The 26,413-nt window shown below is 39.2% G+C and overlaps 1 protein-coding gene across 10 annotated transcripts in view; it reads right to left on the reverse strand.

Moving 5' to 3' along the window:
* cadpsa (Ca2+-dependent activator protein for secretion a) overlaps positions 1–26,121 on the reverse strand; it is a 214,045-nt gene extending 187,924 nt beyond the window's left edge. For all 10 annotated transcript variants that reach the window (XM_022682798.2, XM_049471434.1, XM_022682796.2 and 7 more), the window contains exon 1: positions 25,225–26,121. In XM_022682798.2, coding sequence (XP_022538519.2) covers positions 25,225–25,557 — 333 coding nt within the window. In that variant the 5' untranslated portion in view covers positions 25,558–26,121. The remainder of the gene's footprint in view (positions 1–25,224) is intronic.
* Between the last annotated feature and the right edge of the window lie 292 nt (positions 26,122–26,413).

A 26,413-nucleotide genomic window follows, 5' to 3' on the forward strand; every position in this document is an offset into this window, starting at 1 on the left:
TCCCTGTGGTTACTATAGAAACAGATAACTCATGGGAAGTGGCTGAGTCGGCACGTCACACAATGAGCTATTAAATCCACACTATGGCATCGGAAGAGTGGGTGTTTTCCCGTGCCTGGCTGTCTGGCTGGGCAGGAGGGAAGGGGGGAGGGGGGCCTAGGCATGCGGGGGTGGGGAAGCTTATAAACAGGGCTGGAGTGAACATCCCCCAGCTGTATGGCTGTGGCAGAGCCCAAGGCCAACCTTTAAGCCCCCTGCATGAGAGGACCACCAACATCTGTGCATCTCAGTTTAAAGAGCCTGAAGCTGCTGATTTGCTTCACCATTCAGTACAGTGTAATGCACAATGTGTTCAATGCAATTCCAGGGCTAGTGACAAAACCAAGTAGTACCAATACATTCATTGATATATATATATATATATATATATATATATATATATATATATATATATATATATATATATATATATATATATATATATATATATATATTATGGCAAGCCAAACAGGAAATATATAATAAAAGCCGATATATATATAATGAAAGCTGATATATATATAATGAATGTTTATATATATAATAAACTCTGATATATATATAATGAAAGCTGATATATATATATAATGAACTCTGATATATATAATGAACTCTGATATATATATAATGAAAGCTGATATATATATATAATGAACTCTGATATATATAATGAACTCTGATATATATATATATATATATATATATATATATATATATATATATATATATAATGAAAGCTGATATATATATATATAATGAAAGCTGATATATTCATTATATATATATATATATATATATCAGAGTTCATTATATATATCGACTTTCATTATATATATCGGCTTTTATTATATATTTCCTGTTTGGCTTGCCATATATATATTGTATTTATATTGTACATATACCGTATTTATATAATGCACACTTAAAATCCTTTCATTTTCCCAAAAATCATCAGTGCACCTTATAATCCGGTGCACCTTATGAGAGATTGGACTGGCTGTGGCATAGCAACTGCCTAGAATAGCATCTTCAAGTTAAGCTCTCGAAATGGCAGCAGTATCCATCCATCCATCCATCCATCCATCCATCCATCCAACCATCCATCCATCCATCCATCCAACCATCCATCCATCCATCCATACATCCAACCATACATCTATCCATCCATTCTTCTGGTTGTTGCTGGTTGTAGTCTCCACTAAGATAGACTGGAAAGAATCACTTGCTCTGCTAAAACCATGGATTAGAAATGGCACAAAACAGTTTATATTTCACTCTGTCTGTAGTTAAGCCAACCGTGAAAGTGGATCCGTCTTCACTTAGTTTCTCCTGCTGGTTTTGGCCGTTTAACAGTATCATTCTGTTTAGGGGATGAGTCTGAGGGTCTGTGAACCGTTCATAATACCTGCATGAAACTGTAATTTCACGATGGAAAGATGGTAAAAGCTGGCATCCAGTCAGTGGTTACCCATTTCACTGCTTACAAAATGTTGATCCAATGTGTAATACCAGCAAAGTGCTGTTTCTTTTAGTGTATAACCCATATAAATAGTATACTCTCTACAAACACAATCTATCATAGTGTTTAACTTATAAAAAGTATATGCTATATGCTAGTGCTATTGCTATATACAGAATGTATATACTTCTTTAATGTTTATACCCCTAAAAAGTGTAAACTCCCAGCAAAGTGCTATTCTTCTGAATGTATAGCACCTACAAAAATATAAACCCCATATAAAGTGCTGTTGCTTGTTGTCTATGACCATACAGAGAGCTATTGCTCAGAGTGTATATCCTTATTCAATGTATATACCCCTACATAATGTAACTCCCAACAAAGTGCTATTCTTTTGAATGTATACCCTTACAGCGTGCTATTCCTTAAAGTATATATCATTATAAAGTACAATTCTTTATATGGTATACCCCCTACAAAAATATAAACCCCATATAAAGTGCTGTCCCTCATAATCTATAACCATACAGAGAGCTATTGCTCAGAATGTATATACCCTTACATAGTGTAAACTCCCAGCAAAGTGCTATTCTTCTGAATGTATACCCTTATATAGTACTATTCTTCATACTGTATTCCCCTACAAAATGTAACACCCCTACAAAGTGATGCCTCCCTCATGGTACATAACTATACTAAATGCTACTGCTTAGAGTGTATATCCTTTTTCAATGTATATACCCCTAAAAAGTGCAAACTCTCAACAAAATGCTATTCTTCTGAATGTATACCCTTACAAAGTACTATTCTTCATACGCTATACCCCCCACAAAATGTAACCCCCTACAAAGTACTGTCCCTCACAGTCTATAACCACACTGAATGCTATTTCTCAGAGTTATACCTACAAAGTGAACACTCTTCACAAAGTGATATTTCTGGCAGTGTAAACACTCCACAAAGTGATATTCCACACGGTGTAGCCCTGCGAAGTGTTATTTCTCAGAGTGTATACCCCCTACCAAGTGCAAATCCTCAGAGTATATTCCCCTGCTAAGTTTTATTCCTCATAGTATATACCCAAAAAAATCCCACCCTTAGAAGTGATTCTGCTACAAAGTGTAAAATCTTACAAAGTGCTATTCCTTATAGTGTATACCCCTTACAAGGCAATATTCCTTTTTTTTCCTTTTATTTTTTGCACCATAAGGCGCACTTGAATTTTTTTAATTTTCCCAAAAATCATCAGTGCCCCTTATAATCCAGTCCGCCTTATATATGAATTTCACCAGTCAGATTATATTGAGCAGTAAAGACAGTCCGCTGAAGTACAGCGTTCTAAAAGAGTTTTAGTTTAGTTCTCCAGCACCGGGGATGGAGTTGCATTAGCATTAGCCGCTAACCGCTATTTCCCCGTTCAGAGGCGAGTATTATTGGCCTGTAGCTTGCTGCTAACCCTGGCTAGCACTGCTAGAGCAGCATTAGCATTACCCACTAGCGGTTTGCCACTAATGCTCCAGCTTTAGTGCTGGAGAAATTTGGGAATCTAAGCTTACTGTAAATAAACGGAAGCACTTTACTCACCCAAATAAAGAGTTTTCAGAAGAGAAATCTGTGTAAATTAACATCCAGTGCTCGTTTGACTTTAAAAGAAAGTTTTTTTTTTATCATCAGAAATTTCTCATAGTGTCTCTTAAAATACGCCTTATAATTCAGTGCGCCTGAATTCAGTGCGCCTAAAATAGTGCGGGAAATACGTTATACGTCCTAGAAGTGTGAAATTCCTAGAAAGTTTGCAGTCTCTACAAAGCAATAGTCCTCATAGTGTATATCCCCCAGAAAGTAATATTCCTCATAGTGTATATCCCCAAAAAAATAATATTCCTTATATTTTATATCCCCAAAAAAAGTAATATTCCTCATAGTGTATACCTCCAAAAAAGTAATATTCCTCATAGTGTATATCCCCAAAAAAGTAATATTCCTCATAGTGTATACCTCCAAAAAAGTAATATTCCTCATAGTGTATATCCCCAAAAAAGTAATATTCGTCATAGTGTATATCCCAAAAAAAGTAATATTCTTTATAATTTATATCCCCCAAAAAGTAATATTACTCATAGTGTATATCCCCAAAAAAGTAATATTACTCATAGTGTATATCCCCAAAAAGTAACAAAAGTAACCCCCTACAAGGTGTTATTAATCATAGAGTATACACCCAGAGGTGTGAACTTCCTAGAAAGTGTACGGTCTCTATAAAGTAATATTCCTCATAGTGTATATCTCCTAAAAAGTACATACTCCCTACAAAGTGCTGTTCATCACAGTGTATACCCCCTATGTACCCCCTAGTGCTGTACTCGACAGACCTCTTCATGCTCTACAGAGCGTTACATTTGGTTTTGTTTGACAGGTGAGCCGAGAGACCATGTCTGTCTGATTTTTTTCTCTCTGTTTACCAGAGGATGCAGAGAGACAGAGAGAGACAGAGAGAGACTGATGGTAATCTAAACGTCTGTCAGACAGAAATGAAGACAAATGTGTCCGCCTTCCTCGACTCGCAATTTACCGTAAAATGAAAATTACACGTCGTTACAGGAGATGAATTAATATTATTTCCAGCCGTTAATGACCCTGAGAGAGAGGCAGCGATGTTGTCAGTTATCTCTTTAATGACGAATTCACACAGGCTTAATGGTTACACTTCCTAAAGTAGGAGAACGGTGTGAAGTGATACTCCAAACAGTTCAACACACACACACACACACACACACACACAGACACACACGCATGAAATTGCACTTTGCAATTGTCTGACCAATCTAACGCCAGACAGAAGCTTCCCGCTGCCCTGCTCGCTCTGTTATCTGTCCACCTTTATTGCATTTGTTTGCAGCAAATTGCTTGTTGGCGTGAACTGGATTCAGTTTTTAATTATTATCGTTCTGACGCTCGTTCATTATTTCTCAGTCGTATAAATGGGTTGTTTACTCTCCGCAATATTCATTCATGATAACCTGCTTAATTAAACCCCTGTGATCTGCATCTTTTTGTGAAGTGATGACTTAACTCTGCTAACACACTGCGGCCTACTGAGGACTGAGGCCTGCTTACAGTATTTATTTACTTACAATTACACCTTACAGCTCTGTAAAAACATAAGAGACCACTGAAAAATTATGAGTTTCTTTGATTTTATCAAATTGAAAACCTCTGGAATATAATCAAGAGGAAGATGGATGATCACAAGCCATCAAACCAAGCTGAACTGCTTGAAATTTTGCACCAGGAGTGAGTAGCATAAAGTTTAAAAAAGCAGTGTGTAAGACTGGTGGAGGAGAACATGCCAAAATGCATTAAAACTGTGATTAAAAACCGGGGTGATTGTACAAACAAAAAAAACGTCATGAATATGAACTTGGTTTCTTTGCTTTATTTGATGTCTAAAGCTCTGCATTTTTTTTGTTATTTCAGCCATTCCACATTTTTGGCAAATAAATGCTCTAAATGACAATATTTTGATTTGGAATTTAGGAGAAATGTCGTTTGTAGTTTATAGAATAAAACAACAATGTTCATTTTACTCAAACATAAACCTATCAAACCTAGCAAAAACTGAATCAGAAACTGAAGTGGTCTCTTATTTTTTCCAGTGCTGTATATAGCACTCTTTTGCTTTTCTAGGCACCCAATAATGTTTAAAATGACATTCTTACCCTCAGCACTCATTCATACACTGGTGAGAAGTGGCAGCCAATCGTGAACTGCGAACTCTCAACCGCCTCAGGGCAATTTTAGAGTGTCCAATTTGTCTGGACAATTGAGAGTTTCCAATATACTCTATTTTTACTGAAATAGTGGGTGTATCGTCTGTGTGTGTGTGTGTGTGTGTGTGTGTGTGTAGTCAATGCTTTTGGACTGTGGGAGCAAACCAGAGTCCCCAGATGTAATCAAAAATGTAATCTCCCAAGCAGACACAGAGAGAACATGGAAACGTCACACAGACAGGGACTTGAACCCAGAACTCCAGTGTTAGGAGGCAAACAAGCTAACCACTAAGCCACTGTGTCATCCCAGTATAGTCAGCTCCTCTTTATCCGTACTGAAAGAGTGGGTATATCTATCTGTGTGTGTGTGTGTGTGTGTGTGTGTGTGAGAGAGAGAGAGAGAGAGAGAGAGAGAGAGAGAGACAGGGACAGAATGTGCCCACATTGGTCTGCATGACCACAGGACGGCATGTGTCCCCATGCCTGCGTTACTTTGTTCGTGGGTCTGTGTGGGCGTGTCACTGTGTGTGTCTGTGTGTGTCAGTGTATGTGTGTGGGCAGTGTGTGTGTGTGTGTGTGTGTGTGTGTGTGGGCTGGGGAGGCTCTAACCAAATACCTCTTTCTCAATCCACCTATCCCTCCATCCATCCATCCATTCATCTATACATCCATCTATTTCTCTTCTTTTTTCCAATCTTCTCATTGTCTCTTGCCTTCTTTCCCTCTCTTTCTTTCCTTTCTTTTCTTATCTCTTCCTTTTCCACCCCAGCCAGTGTTCTTATTGTGTATGTTAGGGTCTATGGACCTTATGCTAAATATGACAGCAATATAGTTGCGTTGGGTTATATTGTGTTATATGGTGCTGCCAGGGGTGAACTGGTACCTGTCCTTCTGACATCTGGGCTTTTTTTCTGAAAGACCGTAATACGTCTCTAACCAAATACCTCTTTCTCAATCCACCTATCTGTCCATCCATCCATCCATCCATCCTTCCATCCATCTATCCATCCATCCTTCCATCCATCCATCCATCCATCCATCCATCCATTCATCCATTCATCCGTTCATCCATACATTCATCCATTTGTCTTCTTCTTTTCCATCTTCTCATTGTCTCTTGCCTTCTTTCTCTCTATCTCTCTCCTCCACCTCTGCTCTCTTTCTCTTTCTTTTCTCTTTCTTTCTCTTCTCCTACACCAGCCAGTTTTCTTGCTGTGTACAAAGATCTGAATAGGTTCTGCATATGCTTCGATAGGTTTGTTATTCAGTAAGTATTGTAGAAAAGTCCCAAAATTCTCTATGTTAGGGCCTATGGACTTAATGCTAAATATGACAGCGTTGGGTTATATTGTATTATATGGTGCTGCCTGGGGTGAACTGGTACCTGTCCTTCTGACATCTGGGATTTTTCTGGAAGACCATAATATGTCTCTAACCAAATACCTCTTTCTCAATCCACCTATCCATACATACATACATACATACATACATACATACATACATACACCCATCTATCTGTCTCCTTTAAAATCTTCTCATTGTCTCTTGCCTTTTTTTTCCTTTATTTCTCTCTTCTACTATCTCTGCTCTGTTATTATCTCTCTTTCCTTTCTTTTCTTCTCTTATCTCCCAGGTTGTGCATATGCTTCGATAGGTTTGTTTTTCAGTAAGTAATGTAGGAGAGTCCCAAAAGGCTCTATGTTAGGGCCTATGGACCTAATGCCAAATCTTACTGATATATAGTTGCATTGGGTTATATTGTGTTATATGGTGCTGCCTGGGGTGAACTGGTACCTGTCCTTCTGACATCTGGGCTTTTTCTGGAGGACCGTAATATGTCTCTAACCCAATATGCATCTCTCTCTCTCTCTCTCTCTCTCTCTCTCTCTCTCTCTCTCTCTCTCTGTGCTTTGTTGCAGTGTGTTGCCGGAGCGAGGGGGGGGGTGTATTGTATGAGGGAGTTGATGGTTGACAGGACTGCAAAAGCCGTCATCCGCAAAGAAAGAAACCAGACTGAGGCTTTACAATCCTGCCTGCTGACAGCACATGCTCCAGTCTTTGTGATTGTGCATGTGTGTGTGTGTGTGTGTGTGTGGGATGAGTGTGTGCACGTGTGTGTGTGTGTGTGTGTGTGTGTGTGGGTCATATATGAGTGTGTAAGTATATGCGTTGCATTGACCCGTGCTTGCATTTGTGAATGCATGCCTGAGTTGAGTGTGTGTGTGTGTGTATGTACAGTATGTGTGCATGAACTTGATCTCTTTGTATGATTATAATGGACACAGAATGCTATCTGCACTGAAAGAAACATTATGACATCACACAAGTGTGTAGTCACACACTACACTATATCTATATACAATATATCCCCAAAAGTTTTTGGACACACTATTGATGGGGTAGAAGTAGAAATATTGACTCTCTGATGCGGATAAACTATAAAAATTAGATTAAAAATATTGAAAACTAGATAAACTATATAACCTGACTGGCACCATGCCTAATTAATGCCAGACAGGGGCTAGCTATAGGGGTAAGAAGTGTGGTGTTGGTTGGTGCTCCATCCATACTGGATAAGTTATGGAACTGGGGGTCCAGCGGACTAAGACGCTAAGATTGCTGGTTCGAATCCTGTTCATGTAGCTTGCCATCAGCTGCCAGAGCCCTGAGAGAGCACGATATGCCTTGAACTTTTTGGGTGGGTAGATGGCACTCTTTCCCCTCATCACTTCTAGGGTGATGTCACTCAGCACAAGGCGTCTGTGAGCTGATGTATCAGAACCAATCCGAGTGCGCTGTGATGCTTCTTGGTAATGCTGTGTCAGCAGCAGTTGGAAAAGGGGTAGTGTATGACTTCACATTTATTGGAGGAGGCATGTGCTAGTCTTCACCCTCCTGGTGTTGGTGCATCACTAGAGATCAGGGGAATCCTAATGAATGGGTTTAAGTAATTGGACAAGATAGGATACATTCTCGTCATTACTCCTGATTTTAGAAGAAATAATGAATGAAAGCATGTGTCCCAATACTTTTGTCCATACATACAGTGTGCTATAGATGTGGGTTTAATCTTTCAGTGCTAAGTAATGGAAGGCCTAAGTGACAAAGAAAAGCTGCTCGTTCTATTCTATCAGAGCTAACTGCTTTTACCAGTCTATCACTCTCTCTTTCTCTCTCTCTCTTTCTCTCTGTCTTTCTCTCTGTCTCTCTCTCTCTCTCTCTCTCTCTCTTCAGGCCGTTATGTAATGGATGAAAGAAGGCAAATGGACGTGTAATCCCAGATTACACACACGGCCCACAACGAGTGCACAGAAGAGTTCATCTGCGCGCTGCTATTGAACGCCTGTGCTCAATCACACACACACACACACACACATACTGTATAACTGTACACCCTGCACGCCCAATACAGTACACACATTGTCTAGTGCTGTGGAGTCTCCTGCATTGAATGGGGATGTGATTCTTCCAGAGTCACTTGTCACTAGTCTCTGTTCACACGGACAGTTATAGCCAGACACCACCAGTCACAATCATTAATGGACACAGCGGTAATTACACCATTCCATTGTTTAAATGCCAGCACAAATTTAACTTCCCATTCTTCTGGCACCATCTCTTAGCCCTTGCTTCAACTCACAACAGTTCACATTGCTCATTGCCATGAGCACAATGGGCAGTATCAACCTTACTCACAAGATAACACCTCACACATATACAGGTGTGGAGTGTGAGTTCCAAAGCCATCCACTTAGGAAAAAATTAAATACTGTTGGTACTTCTTGTGAATTGCACTCTAACAACCAATAAAGTGGTATTTATAAGTGGACAACTCCTAGATTCTAGATCAGGGGTCGGCAATAAAAAAAAAACAATTCTCTGGCGAACTTTAGTTTACATTCCTCCCCTGTCTCTCTCTCTGTTGCGCTCAGCATGACTTTAGTTTCCACTTGTTCTCGTTTTTCCATCTGTTATTGGGCTCCCTATCTCTTTATATAGGCTTTTTTTTGCCGGTCCTGTCCCAATTCACTAGCTGGGGCAGAGATAGTGTATTGGAACGCGACCCTGACGACACGAGTTCGATCCTGCGTGAGGAGCGGTGTGTTTATTTATTTATTTTTTCCTTTCTTCTTGGGTTTACCTGCTTTGAGATCAATTGTTCTACAATTGGGTTCAACAACCCTCTGGGTTAAAGAGCTTCTAGTCTGTAGCACTCCATCTCATTACACTTTTTTCTAAACAGAATTTTTTTGTGGCCCCCCACGTAATGGCTTAAAATTGATTACATTGATTACATTCAAATACTCGATTTTTCAACGCAACATTATTTCCTGTATGATGATATTTGGTGTGGCATAATGGATAACACCACTACCTGCTAGTGAGCTACACATCAACCTATCCAACACTTTATTGGCCTTACTCTATTGGTGCTTCTTGCCACATCCAACGGGCCACAGCTTAAAATACTAAACCCAAATTTAATAATTACAGATAAATCAGTTTAAATTAGTTTTACTTATACACTTACATAATCCTGTAACAGGATGGTCAAAATTAAAACATAAGTTCAAATAACAGGACTACTTCCTGCCCTCACACACATACACACACTCACACACAAACACACTACTATGGTCCTAGTTGAAGCCTACCTCAGCCCCAACATCCCAAACACAACAGATGTCCATATGTCCCCAGTGTCCTCATTTTTTAAAAACCAAAATATGGTCATCCGACTCAGAGCGCCAACAAAAAATGGGAAAATTTAATTTTGTTACCCAGCAGTGGCTCTTAATCCCAGTACTGGGCCTTGAGTGTTGTTCGTGCTTTACTGTTTTCTCTGCTCTGTTTCCCAGATTAAACACACAACCTGCAAACACTGCACACCAGAGCTCATCGGCGCACTCCTCATAAAGTTTGCAGGACCACAGGTCTCTAGAACTGGAGCTGAGACTGGCAGCTATTTACTAAAATCATCTAAAGTAAAAACATCAGTGGCTTTTTTTAGAGATCACTGTAAACACAATGCATATCTGAAGATAGACGTAGTCCTGCGTCATGTAGCTGTCTGCCAATGGTGCTGGCACTAACAGAATCATTCATGGATGCTTGCTACATGTCTGTAATCATGGCCATTAGGTTAATGTAGGTTTCCTTAATTCTTCATGTCGCTGCCGCCCTAATCCTGACCCTGATCCTAACACTAACACTATGATACAACTTCACTTCACACAAAGGATGCTACAAACACAACAGAATGAATGAGAATAGAAAGCACACGCAACGGGACTGGGCACTTTAAGCGTGTGACACACGCAACTCAGCGCGTTCACATGCTCACACGCCACACATGGTATTTCTCATGCTTGCCAATCCATCGGCTGTATATTATAATGTACTCTCATTGAGCCAATCAGAATATAGATCGCTCTGTTGTTAGGCAGACCTAGTCAAAGAGGGTGGAGTGTCAGGCGCAAAGAACTGTCCGATTCGAAAGTTCTGAAACACACGTCGGTGAACAACTGAAGGAGAACAGCGTTAACCCTGCCTAGCCCCCCACCCCCGAACAACTTAAGAAGAACTGCGTTTTGTCGTAACCCAGATAACAATATTTGGTTAGTAGAACGTTTTCTGAATTTTACAATTAATGTTCTTAGAACATTCAATCTGTCAAGTTTTCTAGATTTTTTTTCTTAAAACGTTTATACTTAACATTTTAAAACGTTCTGGTAACGTCGCTGCAACGTCACGTCGTGTCAGTGCTTTAATTTTTAGTTTTTGGAATGTTGCTACTTTAACGGTTATCTAGTGTCAAGTGAACATTATGTGAGAAACGTTCCAATAATGTTATGTTGCAAACCTTTATTACGTCCCATGTTTTCAGAACATTCCTGGAACATTATTTGTATAACATTAAAGGCTTATCTTTAAGGAAACTTTTCAAAACATTGGCAAATATTCTTTTAATGTTTTCTGATAGCCAGAAATGTGAATGTAATTTTTGAGCATTACTATTGGTCCATTTATTCAAAAAATTTTACCTACACAACTGAATTTACACAACTCACATAAGGACAAAAAGTAAAAAAAATTTTTTTTGCGTGAATAGAAACATTTATGTTATGAGTCGTTGCCCAAAAATAGATTTATAGAGATAATTTATAGAGTCGTTGCGGCAAAATCTCAGTTACTGTATGTACAGTAAATTTCTGCTTGAGACAGACATTAGGTGAGGTCTTAATAGACAATGAAACGGCTTTTAAAGGCTACTAGTGGGTAGTGTTCCTCTTGGTGAGAGATCACTGACTACTAAACTTGCCTCTACGATGCATTTAAGTTTTTTTTTTTCTGAACCCCCGCTCATGCAGCTTTGCCGTCAAGCTGCCGGCACTCAGAGGGAGCACAATTGGCCCTGCTCCCTCCGGGTGGGTAAATGGAGCTCTGTCCCCACATGATTACTAGGATGATGTCTACAACACAGGGCGTCTGTGAGCTGATGTATCAGAACCGAGTTGCTGCGCTTTCCTCCAAGCGAACTGTGATGCTGCTCGGCAATACTGCATCAGCAGCAGCTCGAAAAGAAGCGGTGGCTGACTTCACATGTATCGGAGGAGGCATGTGCTAGTCTTCACCCTCCTGGTGTGTTGGGGCATTACTAGTGATAGGGGGAGTCCTGATGAGTGGGTTGGGTAATTGGCCGTGTAAATTGGGAAAAAAGTGGGAAAAATTATTAAAAAAAAAAAAAAAAACTTTTTCTTTTCCCAGTTGACAGATGCTGAGATGAGTGCTGGATCAATATTGTGTCTGTATAATATTAAACAGGTGGTTTTAATCTTATGACTCATCATGAAAGTTTTTTTTTTTCAGTACACCGTATTATATCTGAAGCTGAAATAACCAAAATGTAGCAATGCAGTGCTGGTGACAAGATCTTATTACTGGTAGTAATAAGTGTCTGTGTACCAGTCCGTCAGTAATGTGAGGTGCTGCACTGTATCAGTTCTCACATTAATCCCACATTCCCCAGGCGCTTTCGCTTCCCAAAGGACCCTGACATGTTTACAAGAGGCAACCTGCCAGCCAGCCAGAGAATAGACTAATGATGCCTCCAAGTAACGCAAGAATGCTCAACGTTCTGTAAATGTGCTGTTAACTTGTGATCTACTTTAAGGAGTTTGAGTTAAGAAAACCTGCCTTTCAAGACTACTTTCAAGCCCTACCATGAATGTTCACACCAGAAACAATGAGTTAACATAACATTAGATTGAAGAAAGAAAAAATGCTATAGAATGAACAGTATAGCATACAACTAAAACAGAGTTACTGCTGCTTGCTCTTACAGCCTACAACACAGAGGTCAGTCAATTTACATAATGTCGCCTGGGAGTAATCAATGATGAGCTTCTTCGATTTGGAAGATGGATGATCACAAACCATCAAACCAAGCTGATCTGCTTGAATTTTTGCACCAGGAGTGAGTGGCATAAAGTTATCCAAAAGCAGTGTGTAAGACTGGTGGAGGAGAACATGATGCCAAGATGCATGAAAACGTGTGATTAAAAACCAACCAGGGTTATTCCATCAAATATTGATTTCCGAACTCTTAAAACTTTATGAATATGAACTTGTTTTCTTTGCATTATTTGAGGTCTGAAAGCTCTGCATCTTTTTTGTTATTTCAGCCATTTCTCATTTTCAGCAAATAAATGCTCTAAATAACAATATTTATTTGGACTTTGGGAGAAATGTGGTCTGTAGTTTATAGAATAAAACAACAATGTTCATTTTACTCAAACATAAACCTATAAATAGCAAAATCAGAGAAACTGATTCAGAAACTGAAGTCGTCTCTTAATTTTTTCCAGAGCTGTATATGTGGCCACAAATGTTCACTTAACTCAAAATCTTTGAGTAATCTCTTACCAAGCAACAGTTAGACAGTTGCTCCACTCTAGAGCTGTGAATAAATAGGTCTAATAAAACATCTGTCTTTCATGTTTGCACTCCCAGATGTTTGGTGGTTGCCGTGCAACAGGCATAAAAATCTGTAAAGATTTAAAAAGTTTTAAAGATTAAAGGGGCACTATTAACCCCCCCTGATTATTTGAAAAAGGCAAAAAAGTTTGATTGGGAGGTGCACTGGGTGATGTATGGGTTTAGAGGCAGGGCAGGAGGGAGAGCTGATTGGCTGTGCTGTAGCAGCAGCAGTGTGTCTCAGATAGTATGAGTTCTGAGACCCAGATGGTTGGTCATCACCGGGAGTACCAAAGTACATGGACACATCATCCACGCCTATAGCACAGTTGAACCTGAGAGGGCGCTGCAGAGGCGAAATTGACCGCAATAAAAGCATTTTTTAAAGGTTAGGTTAAAATTACTTTTTAGCTAATAATGAAAAAAATATATATATATGGTTTAGAGTTTAGGGGCCCCTCAATATCTCAGCTCTGTTTCTTCATGTAACTTTAGTGAAATGAAACAAATTATTTTGCTTATTTTTGGCACGTTTGGTCTTAGAGAAAGGGGGTGGGTCTAGTCTAATTCTGCCCCATCTGATCTCTACTTCCTAGACTCTGGTTGCAAATTTGACAACATGGCTGGTATTTCTGGCTTTTCACAGTCGTTGAGCTTAAGACACTGGGTTTGGCTCATGAATAGCTTTATAATTAGCTGTGTGAAGTTAAATCAGGTGAGTTAGAAGAATAAAATAAACATATCAAAGTGTGCAGAGCGGCGCAGCCACAGGGCCGGACCTGAGTAACTGAATACAGCATTTCCATAAACAAATACGTTCAGCAAGAACAGAGACCATGGCAGCAATTGCACGCTAATTGCACTAATCAGACTCTACTTTTATGGGGAGTGTGTGTGTGTGTGTGTGTGTGTGCGTGTGTGTGTGTGTGTGTGTGTGTGCGTGTGTGTGTGTGTGTGTGTGTGTGTGTGTGTGTGTGTGTGCATGCGTGAAGGATAGAAAGAGAGAGATAGTGAGAAAGAGAGGAAAGAAAAACTGATACAGTGATTATACTAATTAGAGTCTCCTTCCACTGGGTGCGTAGGTGTGTGTGTGTGTGTGTGTGTGTGTGTGTGCCAAAATGAGAGATAAAGAGTGTGACAAAAAAAGACGAAGAGTTGTGCTCATAAGTGACAGTACTATGAGACAGTGTGTGTGTGTGTGTGTGGACCTTGTCATGGAGAGTGTGAACAAACAATAGCACAAGTAATAGAGACCAGTCCAGATGCTATTAAATGCAACAGTAGCCAAACAGGCCAGAAAACAACCTCGTCACATCAAATTCAGAACATTATTTTGGCCCAATTTACTTTTTTCTAACTTGTTCTGCACACTGTTAGTTCTGCAGACAAGCTAACGGGCTAATCTGGCTAACAAACACAACACTATGGGCCCTATAATAAAATAACATCGAGCATAGAGTTTAGGAATATATATTTACGTTTATTTACATGGGCGTGGTGGTCTGGAAGTGAAGAGTGTTCTGGTAAATATCTGCCATGTTTCTATCTTTGCGGTGGGAAATACAGATGCGCCACTGACTCATTGAAACCATGACAACAGTCAACAACAGTCACTGCATACACCCCCACTCGTTAAACACACACGCGGACACTCTGCAGAGCGCAAACCCGACTTTTAACTTAACAATAAAGAAAATAAAGAATAAAATAACATTGCTGTTCCCTTAAATTAGCTGCTGGCACATCTTCAAAGCATGAATGAGTAGGTCAGTATCCTCTGCTGAGACACGCAAAAGCACCACGCTGTTAGGATACAAATGTGCCAAAGTCAAAGCACACCTGCATCTTAAAGGGAATGAGAACTGGCACACTGATTGGTTTATTTCACATTAGAGAATTAGTACATGCCTTTTGCGCATTTAAAGCCATGCAAACCAAGACATGCTTTTTGCGCATGCCAAAGACGAACAGACGCCCTAAATCCAGCTGCCTAATGTGCAATTGACCGGTGCCCTATGTGTACAAGGGTCCTAATGTATTTCAAAGACTTTCCCACACATTTATCACAATAAGTGTCACAAAAAAGCTCAAAAACTGCTTGTTGTTTTCAGGCAGGAGCTGAATCCAGACTGTATCCTCTCTCTCTGAGCTGCATCGTTTGTTCAGAGCGATCTTTCTTCATGTTCAGATTAAACGGAGCGGAGCAGCATCTGCTGTAGACGAGCTCTGATGGAAGAGCTCAACCTGTCCAAACCAACACTGCACTCACTACACCCTCACAGCTTTATAACCAGTCTGAGCTCATTCACTGATAACATGTACAAACACACACACACCCTCACACACACTCACTCACACACACACACACACACACACACTCACAGCCAAATCAGCTTTCCATATACAGATAACCGGTATATAGAACAGTAAGCGATGTATGGTAAAAAAAAAATAGGGGTCCAGGAGAAGGTGACAACAGAGGATAATACAACTAAACTCAGAAAAAAGAAGAAAAAGAACAGAGGAAAATAAAACTTAAATTTAAAAAAAGAAAAAGAACAGAGGAAAATAAAACTTAAATTTAAAAAAAGAAAAAGAACAGAGGAAAATAAAACTAAAATCAGAAAAAAGAACAGGGGCGAATAAAACTAAAATAAAAAAAGAACAGAGGAGAATAAACCTTAAATGTGAAAAAAGAAAAAGAACACAGGAGAATAAAACTAAAATAAAAAAGAACAGAGGAGAATAAAACTAAAATCAGAAGAAATGAAAAAGAACAGAGAAGAGTAAAAATAAAAACAGAAAAAATAAAAAGAACAAAGAAGAATAAAACTAAAATCAGAAAAAAGGAAAAAGAACAGAGAAGAGTTAAGAGAAAAACAGAAAAATGAAAAATAACAGAATCCAAAAAATTCAAAAAAGAAAAAGAATAGAGGAAAATAATAAAAATAAAGAAAAAGAATACAAAAACATAAAAAAATCATAAAAAGAGAAGAAAAAAGAGTAGAAGAAGGAAAGAGAAAAAGGGCAAGAGAATAAAACTGTAAAGGAAAATAGAAAAATAATATAATAATAAAATACAAAAAAGGAAGAGAAAAATAAGTGTGAACGAGAGAAAAAAAGGAATAAAAATAAAAAAAGGAAATAAGAGAATAAAAAAACAAACAAAGAAAAACAGAGAGAACAAAAAAAGAGGAAAGAAAGACAAAAGAAATTATAGGCTTCACCTTTTTGCAAGAATATAATGAAAATGGATCAAATGGAAAAAAACTGAAGTGAACAGGCATTAATGCATCACAGCACCACAACTACTCTCCACTGTTTATCCTCTCCTCTCCAGAGATCTTTTTTTTAAATTGGGAGTGTGTGTGTCTGTGTGTGTGTGTGTGTGTGTGTGTGTGTGTGTGCGCGTGTTGTGATCCTGTTTGACCTCTTCACCTGTGTTGACCCTGAGAGCGGGACAGACGGAATACAGGTCACTGATAAAAGCCGGCAGGTCACTGTCCCCCCTTTTCATCTCTCAGACCCCAATTACACTCAGCCTGTTCTGCTCATCTTCAGTTCCGCAGACCCTCGGCTTCAAAGCTCCTCAGACAACAGGGCTGTTTAACATATGCTCATCTTCAGTCAGATCAGTGAGGTTGAGTTTGATTCTGATCAGTAAATACTTTGAAAGCCGTAATGAAGAGGAATAACTCGTCCTCGTCCCGAACCGAGTGATCATAGAAAACCCTGTAGTCTCAGTCTCAGGAAAAGACAGTTAAGAAACTGCTGCCAGCGTTTATTTTGATTCGGTAAACAGATGTTCCAATTAGCATTAGTAGCTAGCTGAAAAAAAACACTCACACAAAGCAGAAGAACAGAAGAACGGGCCAGGAGCGATACTCTTACATCATCACCTGTTGAGCTACCACCTTGAGTTCTTTGATCTTGTGCTCTGAGGGTCCGGCGGATGCTGAGAAGAAAACGGAGAACACTGCGGGGGGCTTTGATAGTCAGAGAGGGAGCCAGACCACTGTACAGTCAATACACCTAGTAGTGAATATATTAAAACATCATCTATGTATGTTCACAAGCCTATTTATTTAATACAAAATCAGAAATTACAAGGGATAGTATTGAAACTTTAAACGCAAAATACATTTTTATGGATATCCATTCTAATGTTGCCATTCCTTCTGACAACATTTTAAAAAACATTTAGTTATTGAGAATACCAAGCGTTGAAGTGTTTCAGGTGTTATTTTATCCCATTCTTCCTGTAAAAACTCCAAGCATACACTTGCAACAGACCTTCCAGACTTTGCTGATCATGTGGCGCTACAGCATTCTAACTCGCCGAGCTTCTGATTAGTTACACCTGATCCTGTTTGTATTAATACCCCCTCTGTTTCTCTTCCTTGTTGCTCGGTGAATTTGTAAGTGCCAATTGTTGACTTGACCTGATTTATATTGTATTCTATTAATAGCCTTAAATTATTCCTGTCACAACCTTTTTTATGGAATGTGTTGCAAGCTTGAAATGCAGAAATGAGAGTCTATGTAGGTTCACAAGCCTATGTATTAAATAAAAAATCAGACATCATAAGGGACAGTATGGAAACTACAAATGCAAAATCCATTTTTGGGACAGTAAATCATTTACTACTGTCTAATCTTGCCATTACTTCTGACAACGTAAAAAAAAAAAACGTTTAGTTACTGAGAATAGCAAGTGTTGAAGTGTTTCAGGTGTTATTTTATCCCATTCTTCCTCGAAAAACAACGTAATATGTGCAATAGTGTCAGTCCTAACCTTGTCAGTCTGCCTCCCATGAACTCAAATACACACATTATAGACTCCAAATCCCAGCATTCACTTACATCAGACAGGACTTCCAGACTTTGCTGATCACGTGATACTGTGCTGTTCTACCTCGCCGAGCTTCTGATTACATACACCTGGTCCTGTTTGTATAAATACCCCTTTGTTTCTCTTCTTTGTTGCCCGGTTAATTTGTAAGTGCAATTTGTTGACTTGTCCTGTTTAATCAAAAAAAAATCTGTCAAAATCTTTTTTTGGAATGTGTTTGGAATGTGTTTTTTTGTAAATGGATGTTTATTGATAAAAAAACTGAAGAAACATGAAATACCTTGGGATAATACTGTCTGCAATAAAACAAAAAAGTCAATGTAAATATAAAAAAACACTGCATACAATGTTTGAAAATTGCACTAAAAAGGGATTCACTATTAATAGAAGTCAGTATAACATAGAAGTAAATAGTACCACCTTCAGTTATCTATGTGCTAAAGTAGTGCCTGAAAAGTAGAAGCTAGTACATTTTATTTATAATTAAATAAAAAACCCAAAATGTTGTTAAAGAAGAAACCATAGAAGTACCACTAAACTCTGCACATAATTTAACGCTTCCTTGGGAACCTTCATTTCTAATAATATGATAAACTATCAGTTCTGTGATCAGAATTGTGGAAAAAAGCTGATAAAAAAACATGCAATAGCGATAAGACGCTTCCTTTGACTCGGCAGTCAAAGTGCAGAAAAGTTACCTGTTAAACACCTTAGCAACTGCAGTGTCCTCTCACAACACTCACTGACCTGTTAGCATGACCCACGGGAGACTACCTCCACAGCACTGGATTGGCCAAGAATAGCACCATCGCTGGGCTGAGAAAGATCCACTTTTGACAGTTTTATAACCTCAGGGCATTTTATACTGTCTAAAGTCAACTACCTGCCACAAAAACACATCATCTGGAAAAGCACTGGCATTTTGGGATGATTAGATTGAAATACAGTGAGTGTAAGTCTTTTCCTTCTGCCATTTTTGGCGATACATCATGTTCTAGTACTAGTTTCCCAAAATCTAGGGCTGGCTAATGCCTCGTCCACAATAGAAGATTTTTTAAATCTTAACCAATCCCTACACCAGATACTCTACACTATAAACCTGGATAAGTTGAATTGACTTAAATTGTTTGAGGAAACTGGTTGTCTTAAGATTTTTAAGTACTGTTTACTAAAAGCTTGCGTTAATTAGCCTAAAACTAGGCTAAGACTTTTAGTTATTATGACTAAATTTTAAGATTATTTCGAGTTTTATTTTGCTATATCAATTTCTTTGTATAATGATTCCACTTTAAATGTTATGGTCAAGGAAAATACAGATTTAAAATACTTATAGGACATTAGATGGAGAAAGAAAATGCAACAAAGAGAACAGTATATAGCTCCCAGCCAACACAGAGTTAGAGTTACTGCAGCTCAGAAAATGGTGCTTGTTCTTACAGCCTACAATAACATGCAATGAGACACCATGCAATTAATCATAATATATTACCTAAGGTAGCCGGGGGGGAATCACTACACACTGATGTGATGGTGAGTGTCAGAAATTGGATGACACACCCAGTATGCAAGTAGATTGCGCCAGAAGCCAATGAAAATGAAGCTGCAAATGGCAACAGGATAAACTCAGCTATTATAAAATTTTTTTTTTTAAAGATCTCTGAATGAATGTTAATGTGCCCACAATTGCTCACCTAATTTAAAATAGTTAAGTAATGTTTGGAAATATCCAATTTTACATGAAACAGACTTAATTTCTGCACACATATAGACACTTATTACAGATGTCTGCTCATAAAATGCCAAGAAAAAGGCAATAAAAAGGAATTGGTTGAAACCACAGCCGCAGTGATCAGCAGGATTTTACTACTTTAATAGGACTAAAAATTGGAGGACTAAAGCTTGGACTATAGACATCACGCACTACAGGAATGTCTGAAAGATTACTGTTTACGATCACCCTAAAATGTGGAGACATTTTTCGGTTGTTGGGAAGAGGAAATCAGCCTCAAAATCAGCCTAAATATCTTCATGAAGGTGGAATGTCTATGAATTTGTATGGAGGTATACTTTATTTGTAAAGTTTACATACAAAAAATTCTTTTTTTTCCCAAACTAGGGGTGGTTTAATTACTCAACTGGGATTTGCCTTGAAACATGGTAGCTGGCCCAATCCATAAGGACCTAACCAAGTCCCACAAATCCCAAGTATGTCCCAAGGCAATGCCTTAAAGAAAACAAGTCCACGTCACCTTAAAGGACTGATTGTTGGCTTGCTGCTTAACATGCAGACCCCACCCCTTGACAGGTACCAGCCTTTGTAACCAGTGGATTGACTTTACTACTGTAGGTAGTACTGTAGGTTGTGGCTTTATGGACTGTAGAGTCAACTTTAACGTTTCTACAAAAAATTTATAGTTTTTGTAAACTTTAGGCCCAGAACTAACAACTCAAATGGAATTTGCTCTGAAAACAAGGTAGCGGCCAAAATCAAGATCTCTTTTAAGTAGCTCCTACTAATCTGTGAGGACAAAACCCAGTATGTCCCACAAATCGCAAGTATGTCCCAAGGCAATGCCTTACAGAAAACAGTCCTTAAAGGACTGACTGTTTGCTTGTTGCTTAACATGTAGACCCCACCCTTTGACAGGTACCATCCATTGTAACCAGTTAAATGGTGAAAAGGCAGGTCTTCACTACTGTTGGTTTAGGCGGCAGCCAAAATTAAGGACTTTCTCAAGTGGTTCTTCCTAATCTGTGAGTACAAAACTCAGTCCCAAAGTCCCACTGGTCAGCCTTTCTATTGTCTCAGTGCAACACAACACCTGCAAGAACTGACTGTTCACCTGCTGACTAATTTGTAGAACCCATGCCTTGACAGGTTCTAGACACTGTAACCGGGAAATTGGTGAAGAGGCAGGGTGGTTTCACTACTGTAGATAAGTGAAATAGATCTGTAAATGTCCTCATAACTTTCGCAACCAGTTCAACACCATTGTAGGGTCAATGGTACAACTTTGAACAATTTAGAGTTTTTTTTTTTTGTTTTTTTTCATTTTCTGTGCACAACTAACAACTCAATTGGGATTTGCCCTGACAACAAGGCAGCTGCCCCAATCAAGGTCTTTCTCCAGCGGCTCCTCCTTATCCACAAGGACAAAACCCAATATGTCCCCCAGGTGACCCTTTCCATTGTCCCAGTACACCCACCCCACCCTCTCGTCTCCAAAGACAATGGCTTAAGAAAACAAACCCATGACTGAAGCTCCCTGTTGAGACTGAGATAAAGGCAACCTTGTTTTCTCCAAAATAACGAAGAAGATAACGAACATTCAGGTCAACAGACATGTCTGCTTTGTTTCTCTTTCTTTGACAAGTAGCCTATGTCTGTCCATTTGGCTTGAGATGTCCATTCACAGTGATTTTTTTTATGTGTGTTTGGATTGAAGCTACTCTAGATTTCTGGATTTCATCACATTTGGCTAATGTAGTATCTGGAGTATTTCATCATGAACCTGTTCCAGTAAAATTCCCCCTGTTGTATTATCTCATCTCAGCTTTCTGGGGGTCTGGGGGTTCTAGGGAGTGATATTAATACACATAAACAGACTAAAGTAAGGACAATATCAATATAATATACCCTTTGTGTATGCATCATAGTTGTTTCTATTATTTATTCTGAATGAACACATTATTTTAGAGTATAGATAGTATTTCGTAGATGCTATGTAAGCTGCATTTTCAGCTAATTATTAATATAAATATAACTTAATCCCACTTAATCTTATTAAGCTGAGGTAAAGCTTAAACTGTTTACCGTGTTGTGGTTAAAAAAATCAAGGTGGTTAAAATACATTTAGAAAATCAATCAATCATGTACCTTTAAAAAAGGTCAAGAACACCCTGAACAGTTCAACATGTTTGCAACTCTTCACAACTACATACATGCCAATTTATTGCTAATATTTTCCACCCTATCATTTTCTACCTTGTTGTGCAGCTTGTAAGCTAGGAAAATATTATTTAAAGTTTTGCAAAACTCACTTTTTGTGCTTTTACTTGGGTCTTGACTGCCCCTTTAAACACTACAAGCACAAAAGAAAATCATCCGTCCATCTGTTTTCTGGGGATCAGCTGAAAGAGTTTCGTGTCAGGAATTGTGCTATTTGATCATTTAGAGGTGTGTATTATTAGCCTGTAGCCTGCTGTTGCTAACCCCGGCTAGCACGTCTGGAGCAGATTTAGCATTAGCCGCTAACCCATGCTAAGCGCTAGCTCTTTAACCGCTCAGAGGACAGTATTATCGGGCTGTAGCCTGCTGCTAATCCCTGCTAGCACCGTTAGCGTTTAGCTGCTAATGCTCCAGGTTTAGTGGAAATCTGGAAATCTAAGCTTAATGTAAATAAACAGAAGCATTAGCATTAGCCGCTAACCCACGCTAAGCGCCAGCTCTTTGGCCGTTCAGAGAACAGTATTATCGGACTGTAGCCTGCTGCTAACCCCTTCTAGCGCCGTTAGCGGTTAGCTGCTAATGCTCCAGGTTTAATGGAAATCTGGAAATCTCAGCTTACTGTAAATAAACAGAAGCGCTTTACTCAACCAAAAAAATATTTTTCAGGAGAGAAATCTGTGTAGATTAACATCCAGCATTTGACTTCTCTGACTTGTCTGAAATGTTTTATGGAAATGTTTTGCTTACTTTACTTTGCTTAGCTGAATGCAAAAAAAAAAAATTTTGCGACACACCTGTGCCTTACTAGAGTTGCATAAAATGTGTTCGGTGCTCTAAAAATCTTGTCAGTATGATAAGTAGTCAAAAGAATTCCTTACCTAAACAAACTGCTTATAAACACATTTTAAGATTTTAAATTGGTGGTAATATGAATTGCATTTAAATAAATTTACTGTACCCAGCTCTCAAGACTTCTCATGACTGCCTAAGCTCTACAGATCTCGGCTACAAAGCTCAACAAAGCGACAGCGGCAGACCATCAAATGTGTTCTGGATCAATGGTCAGTCAATCCATTCTGCTCTGTTATGTATGGCTCTATGAGTCTAGTGTCCATTCGAAGGGAGAATAAAGCATATTGCATCTCTAGCAGATGGGTTCCCCTTGACTGCCAGGCTGCCAACAGCTTCACGAAATTGGCGGCTTATAGATTTTTCTGTAGTGCTGATATTGTTGCCCAGTGAAACCAGAGAATCCCAATGGACAAATCACTATTTACAGTAGAAAATCATGTACTAGGTCAATGATAAGATACCAAACTCCAGCACAAAAGCCAGTACACTCTTTTCAGTGAAACATGGGCTAACACAAGCGCACTCTTATTTTGAAGTTTTACAAATGGTTCTCCAATGGTGGAAGTTCTTCAAACTTTTCTTTCAAAATGTTCCTCACAAGGCACTCCAAAGAAAGCTCAATCAACAAGTTCATACAGGGTTTGGATCCAACTTTAATAAACCCTAATAAGGCATTGTCATATGAGTGCCCTGAGATTACACCTTTGAAGGCATTACCACCCAGAGTGGACACTACAGTGAGTGGTAATAATCATAACTGTCGGTGTCAGGTTAGTACAGGTTAGGCAGAAATCACATCTACATTCAAAGCAGATGGTGAGACATGATGCTAGTTCCTGTCCAAATATTTTGACATTTTACTGTAATTTAAGACTAGTTTATAATTATCAAAAATACTATCTAAAAAAAACACTGTTTTAATGTTCAGTGGCCATTTTTATAGCAGATTGTGTAGCATATTTACCCTCCTGTTTACTATGTTGTGAAGAAAAGTTTATTTTAACTTGCTGTTATGGTCAATTGTAAGTAAAATAATTGTCCATAATTGTCCACCTTGTTTTAATAGTCATGAACATTGCCTTTACCTGAATTACCAGTACTCTTCACCTATTAAATTTTTACTGCCATGCATATTTTCTCTCTCTTTACATATAATGGTTTACTTAATATATATTACTAATTTATCCCCCCCAAAAATTATTAACTATTTAAGAAGACATTTTAGCTTTGTATGCTGACACAAGCTAATCATTTAACATATAGTCATTTGTTTCATTTAATAATAGCCGATTTTATTTTATTTTTAGTACTATTTAAATGTATATTCGGGCTAACAGGTTTAGCATTTCCACTACTTTTTATTACCATTGTTGGATATGGCCTTAGAGACAAGCCATCATTAATCAAATTAGTTATTAGACATTTCAGTGGAGACATTAAGTCCACCACAAAATGTTTCATGCTATAAAAATCCCTGAAAAATATTTTGACCCGCAGCTTTTAAACGTGAGAGTTTTAAACGAACAGCTGAGCGATTGAATAGATGGTGAATTTTGAAAAATCGATGGAATTGCCCTTTAATAGTGTAGTAGCGTAGTGGCTGGTAGGGTTGAGCCACCCTGAGAGACCAATGAGTGAGGGAGTAGCTTCATTAGCCTGATTTTTTTTTATTTATTTATTCATTTATTTGTTTCTACACTACTGTTGTACTTTAATTAAGTTGATTCCGATATCGCTAATCTGTATGATTTTTGGGGGGGATCTGTTTTTTTTAAACTACGTACCAATGATGCCACCACAACTATCATGGTACGATCAGTGATGCGATCAATACATGTTTTGAAATGATGAAGTATTGGATTAAAACGAATGCACGCGCAATCTTACCAATCAATTTATGTGTTCGAGTTCATGATCATAAAAACATGACTCTCGGAAATCTGAAAAAGAGCGCCGGAGCTGAAGGCAGAATCAACTGGTTGTAGCTGCAAAGGTTGGCTGAGAACGAGATGTATTTTTGTAGCAGCACTTTACAGAACATCGGTAGATGTTTCTCCACCTACTGCATCGCCACCAGAAGCTTTGCGGTGACGATAATCCAGCTTTAATTTGCTGGTTTTACTTTATTTAAACGATTGCGTTAAATCGATGGAATCGATGGAACGAGATGGAATGGTTTCTCTGATCTGATTATCTGTTGGTAGATTGGTAGATCTTGGATTTGAAGGACCAGATAGATCATCTGTTGCTTCTGACGACTTATCGTACTTTCTTTGCTTCTCTTTCTCTTTTTCTCTCTCTATATTTCCACCATTCTCTTTCTTACCTTCTGCTGTCGCCTTGCCATGTCCGTCGGCTGCTTGGCGTTGAACGGGTAGGCAATGCAGCGCATTACGAAGACGTAGAGCTGCAGACGCTTCTTTCGTTCTTCTTCCTCTCTCTGCATCTTCTCCAGATCATCCTTCTCCTTCTCCAGAGCCGCCGACGGCCCTGGGCTGGTCGGCCGGGCATTGTTGGTCCTGGCCGGCTGTAGACCTCCAGGGCTCTCGCCGGTCCTATTTGGAGAGACTCTGGGGGCTCCAGTCTTGGGAGCTTGGGTCACTTTACGCTCTTCCTCCACCACCTCATCCTCCTCCTCGCTGGACGAAGGGTCCAACATTTTCTTTGAGTTATTGAGTTTTGGGAGCTTTTTTGCTTTGGAAAGAAAGAAAACCGGAAAAAGAACCCAAGGAAAGAAAGGCGATGGTGCCTACTAGTCCTACTACGAAAAAAATCAAACAAACAAAATAAACCAAAACCAAACCCACCTGATGAGAAGTGAGGAAAGTGTAGACCACCACAATGCTCCAACCCACCAAAAATGACAACAGAAAACAGAAAAAGCTTTGTCTTTAGTTTACTTTAGTCCACACGACCAAAAACAACCCCTCCAAAGTGGCACTTGTGCAAGAAAAAAGAGGATGAAGGTTGGGCGAGTCTGGTTTGGAGTAGAAGGTCTGGAGAAACTCCAGTTTAAGTCCCCAGATTTGTTGTTCGCCGCGTTTTTAACGCCCCATTCGTCGCGATAGAGCGATAGATCTCTGGTGTGGAGGGTTGAGGTGTGGTTAAAGCAGTAAAGCTGCTGTCAGAAGCTCCTCGCCATCCATCGCGTCCTCGCCGCCGCTGCGCCGCCCGCTGCGCTTTGTTACTTCCAGAGCTGAAGCGCTGGGCGCTGTTCGTGGTGCTGAACTGAGAGCGAATCACAGCGCCGGAGGGGGAGGAGGGATAGGGGGAGGAGAGGGAGGAGGAATGGGAAGAGGAGGGGGAGGGGGAGGGATGAGGAGGGGCAGTAGAACAGGGGGGTCGCTGACGCTGCTTCCGCCACAGCATCATCATCATCACCTCCATCCATCCATCTGAACATCTCTCTGAACGTCTATAAGCTCAACCCACAGATGTTCAGCTTTGCTACATACAATCTACATCCAGAGTTTAGGCCTACAGAACCAGACTAGTCTAAATGGAGTTTAGAAATG

Source organism: Astyanax mexicanus, chromosome 24, assembly GCF_023375975.1.
Source record: "Astyanax mexicanus isolate ESR-SI-001 chromosome 24, AstMex3_surface, whole genome shotgun sequence".
In the NCBI taxonomy this organism is placed as follows: domain Eukaryota; kingdom Metazoa; phylum Chordata; class Actinopteri; order Characiformes; family Acestrorhamphidae; genus Astyanax; species Astyanax mexicanus.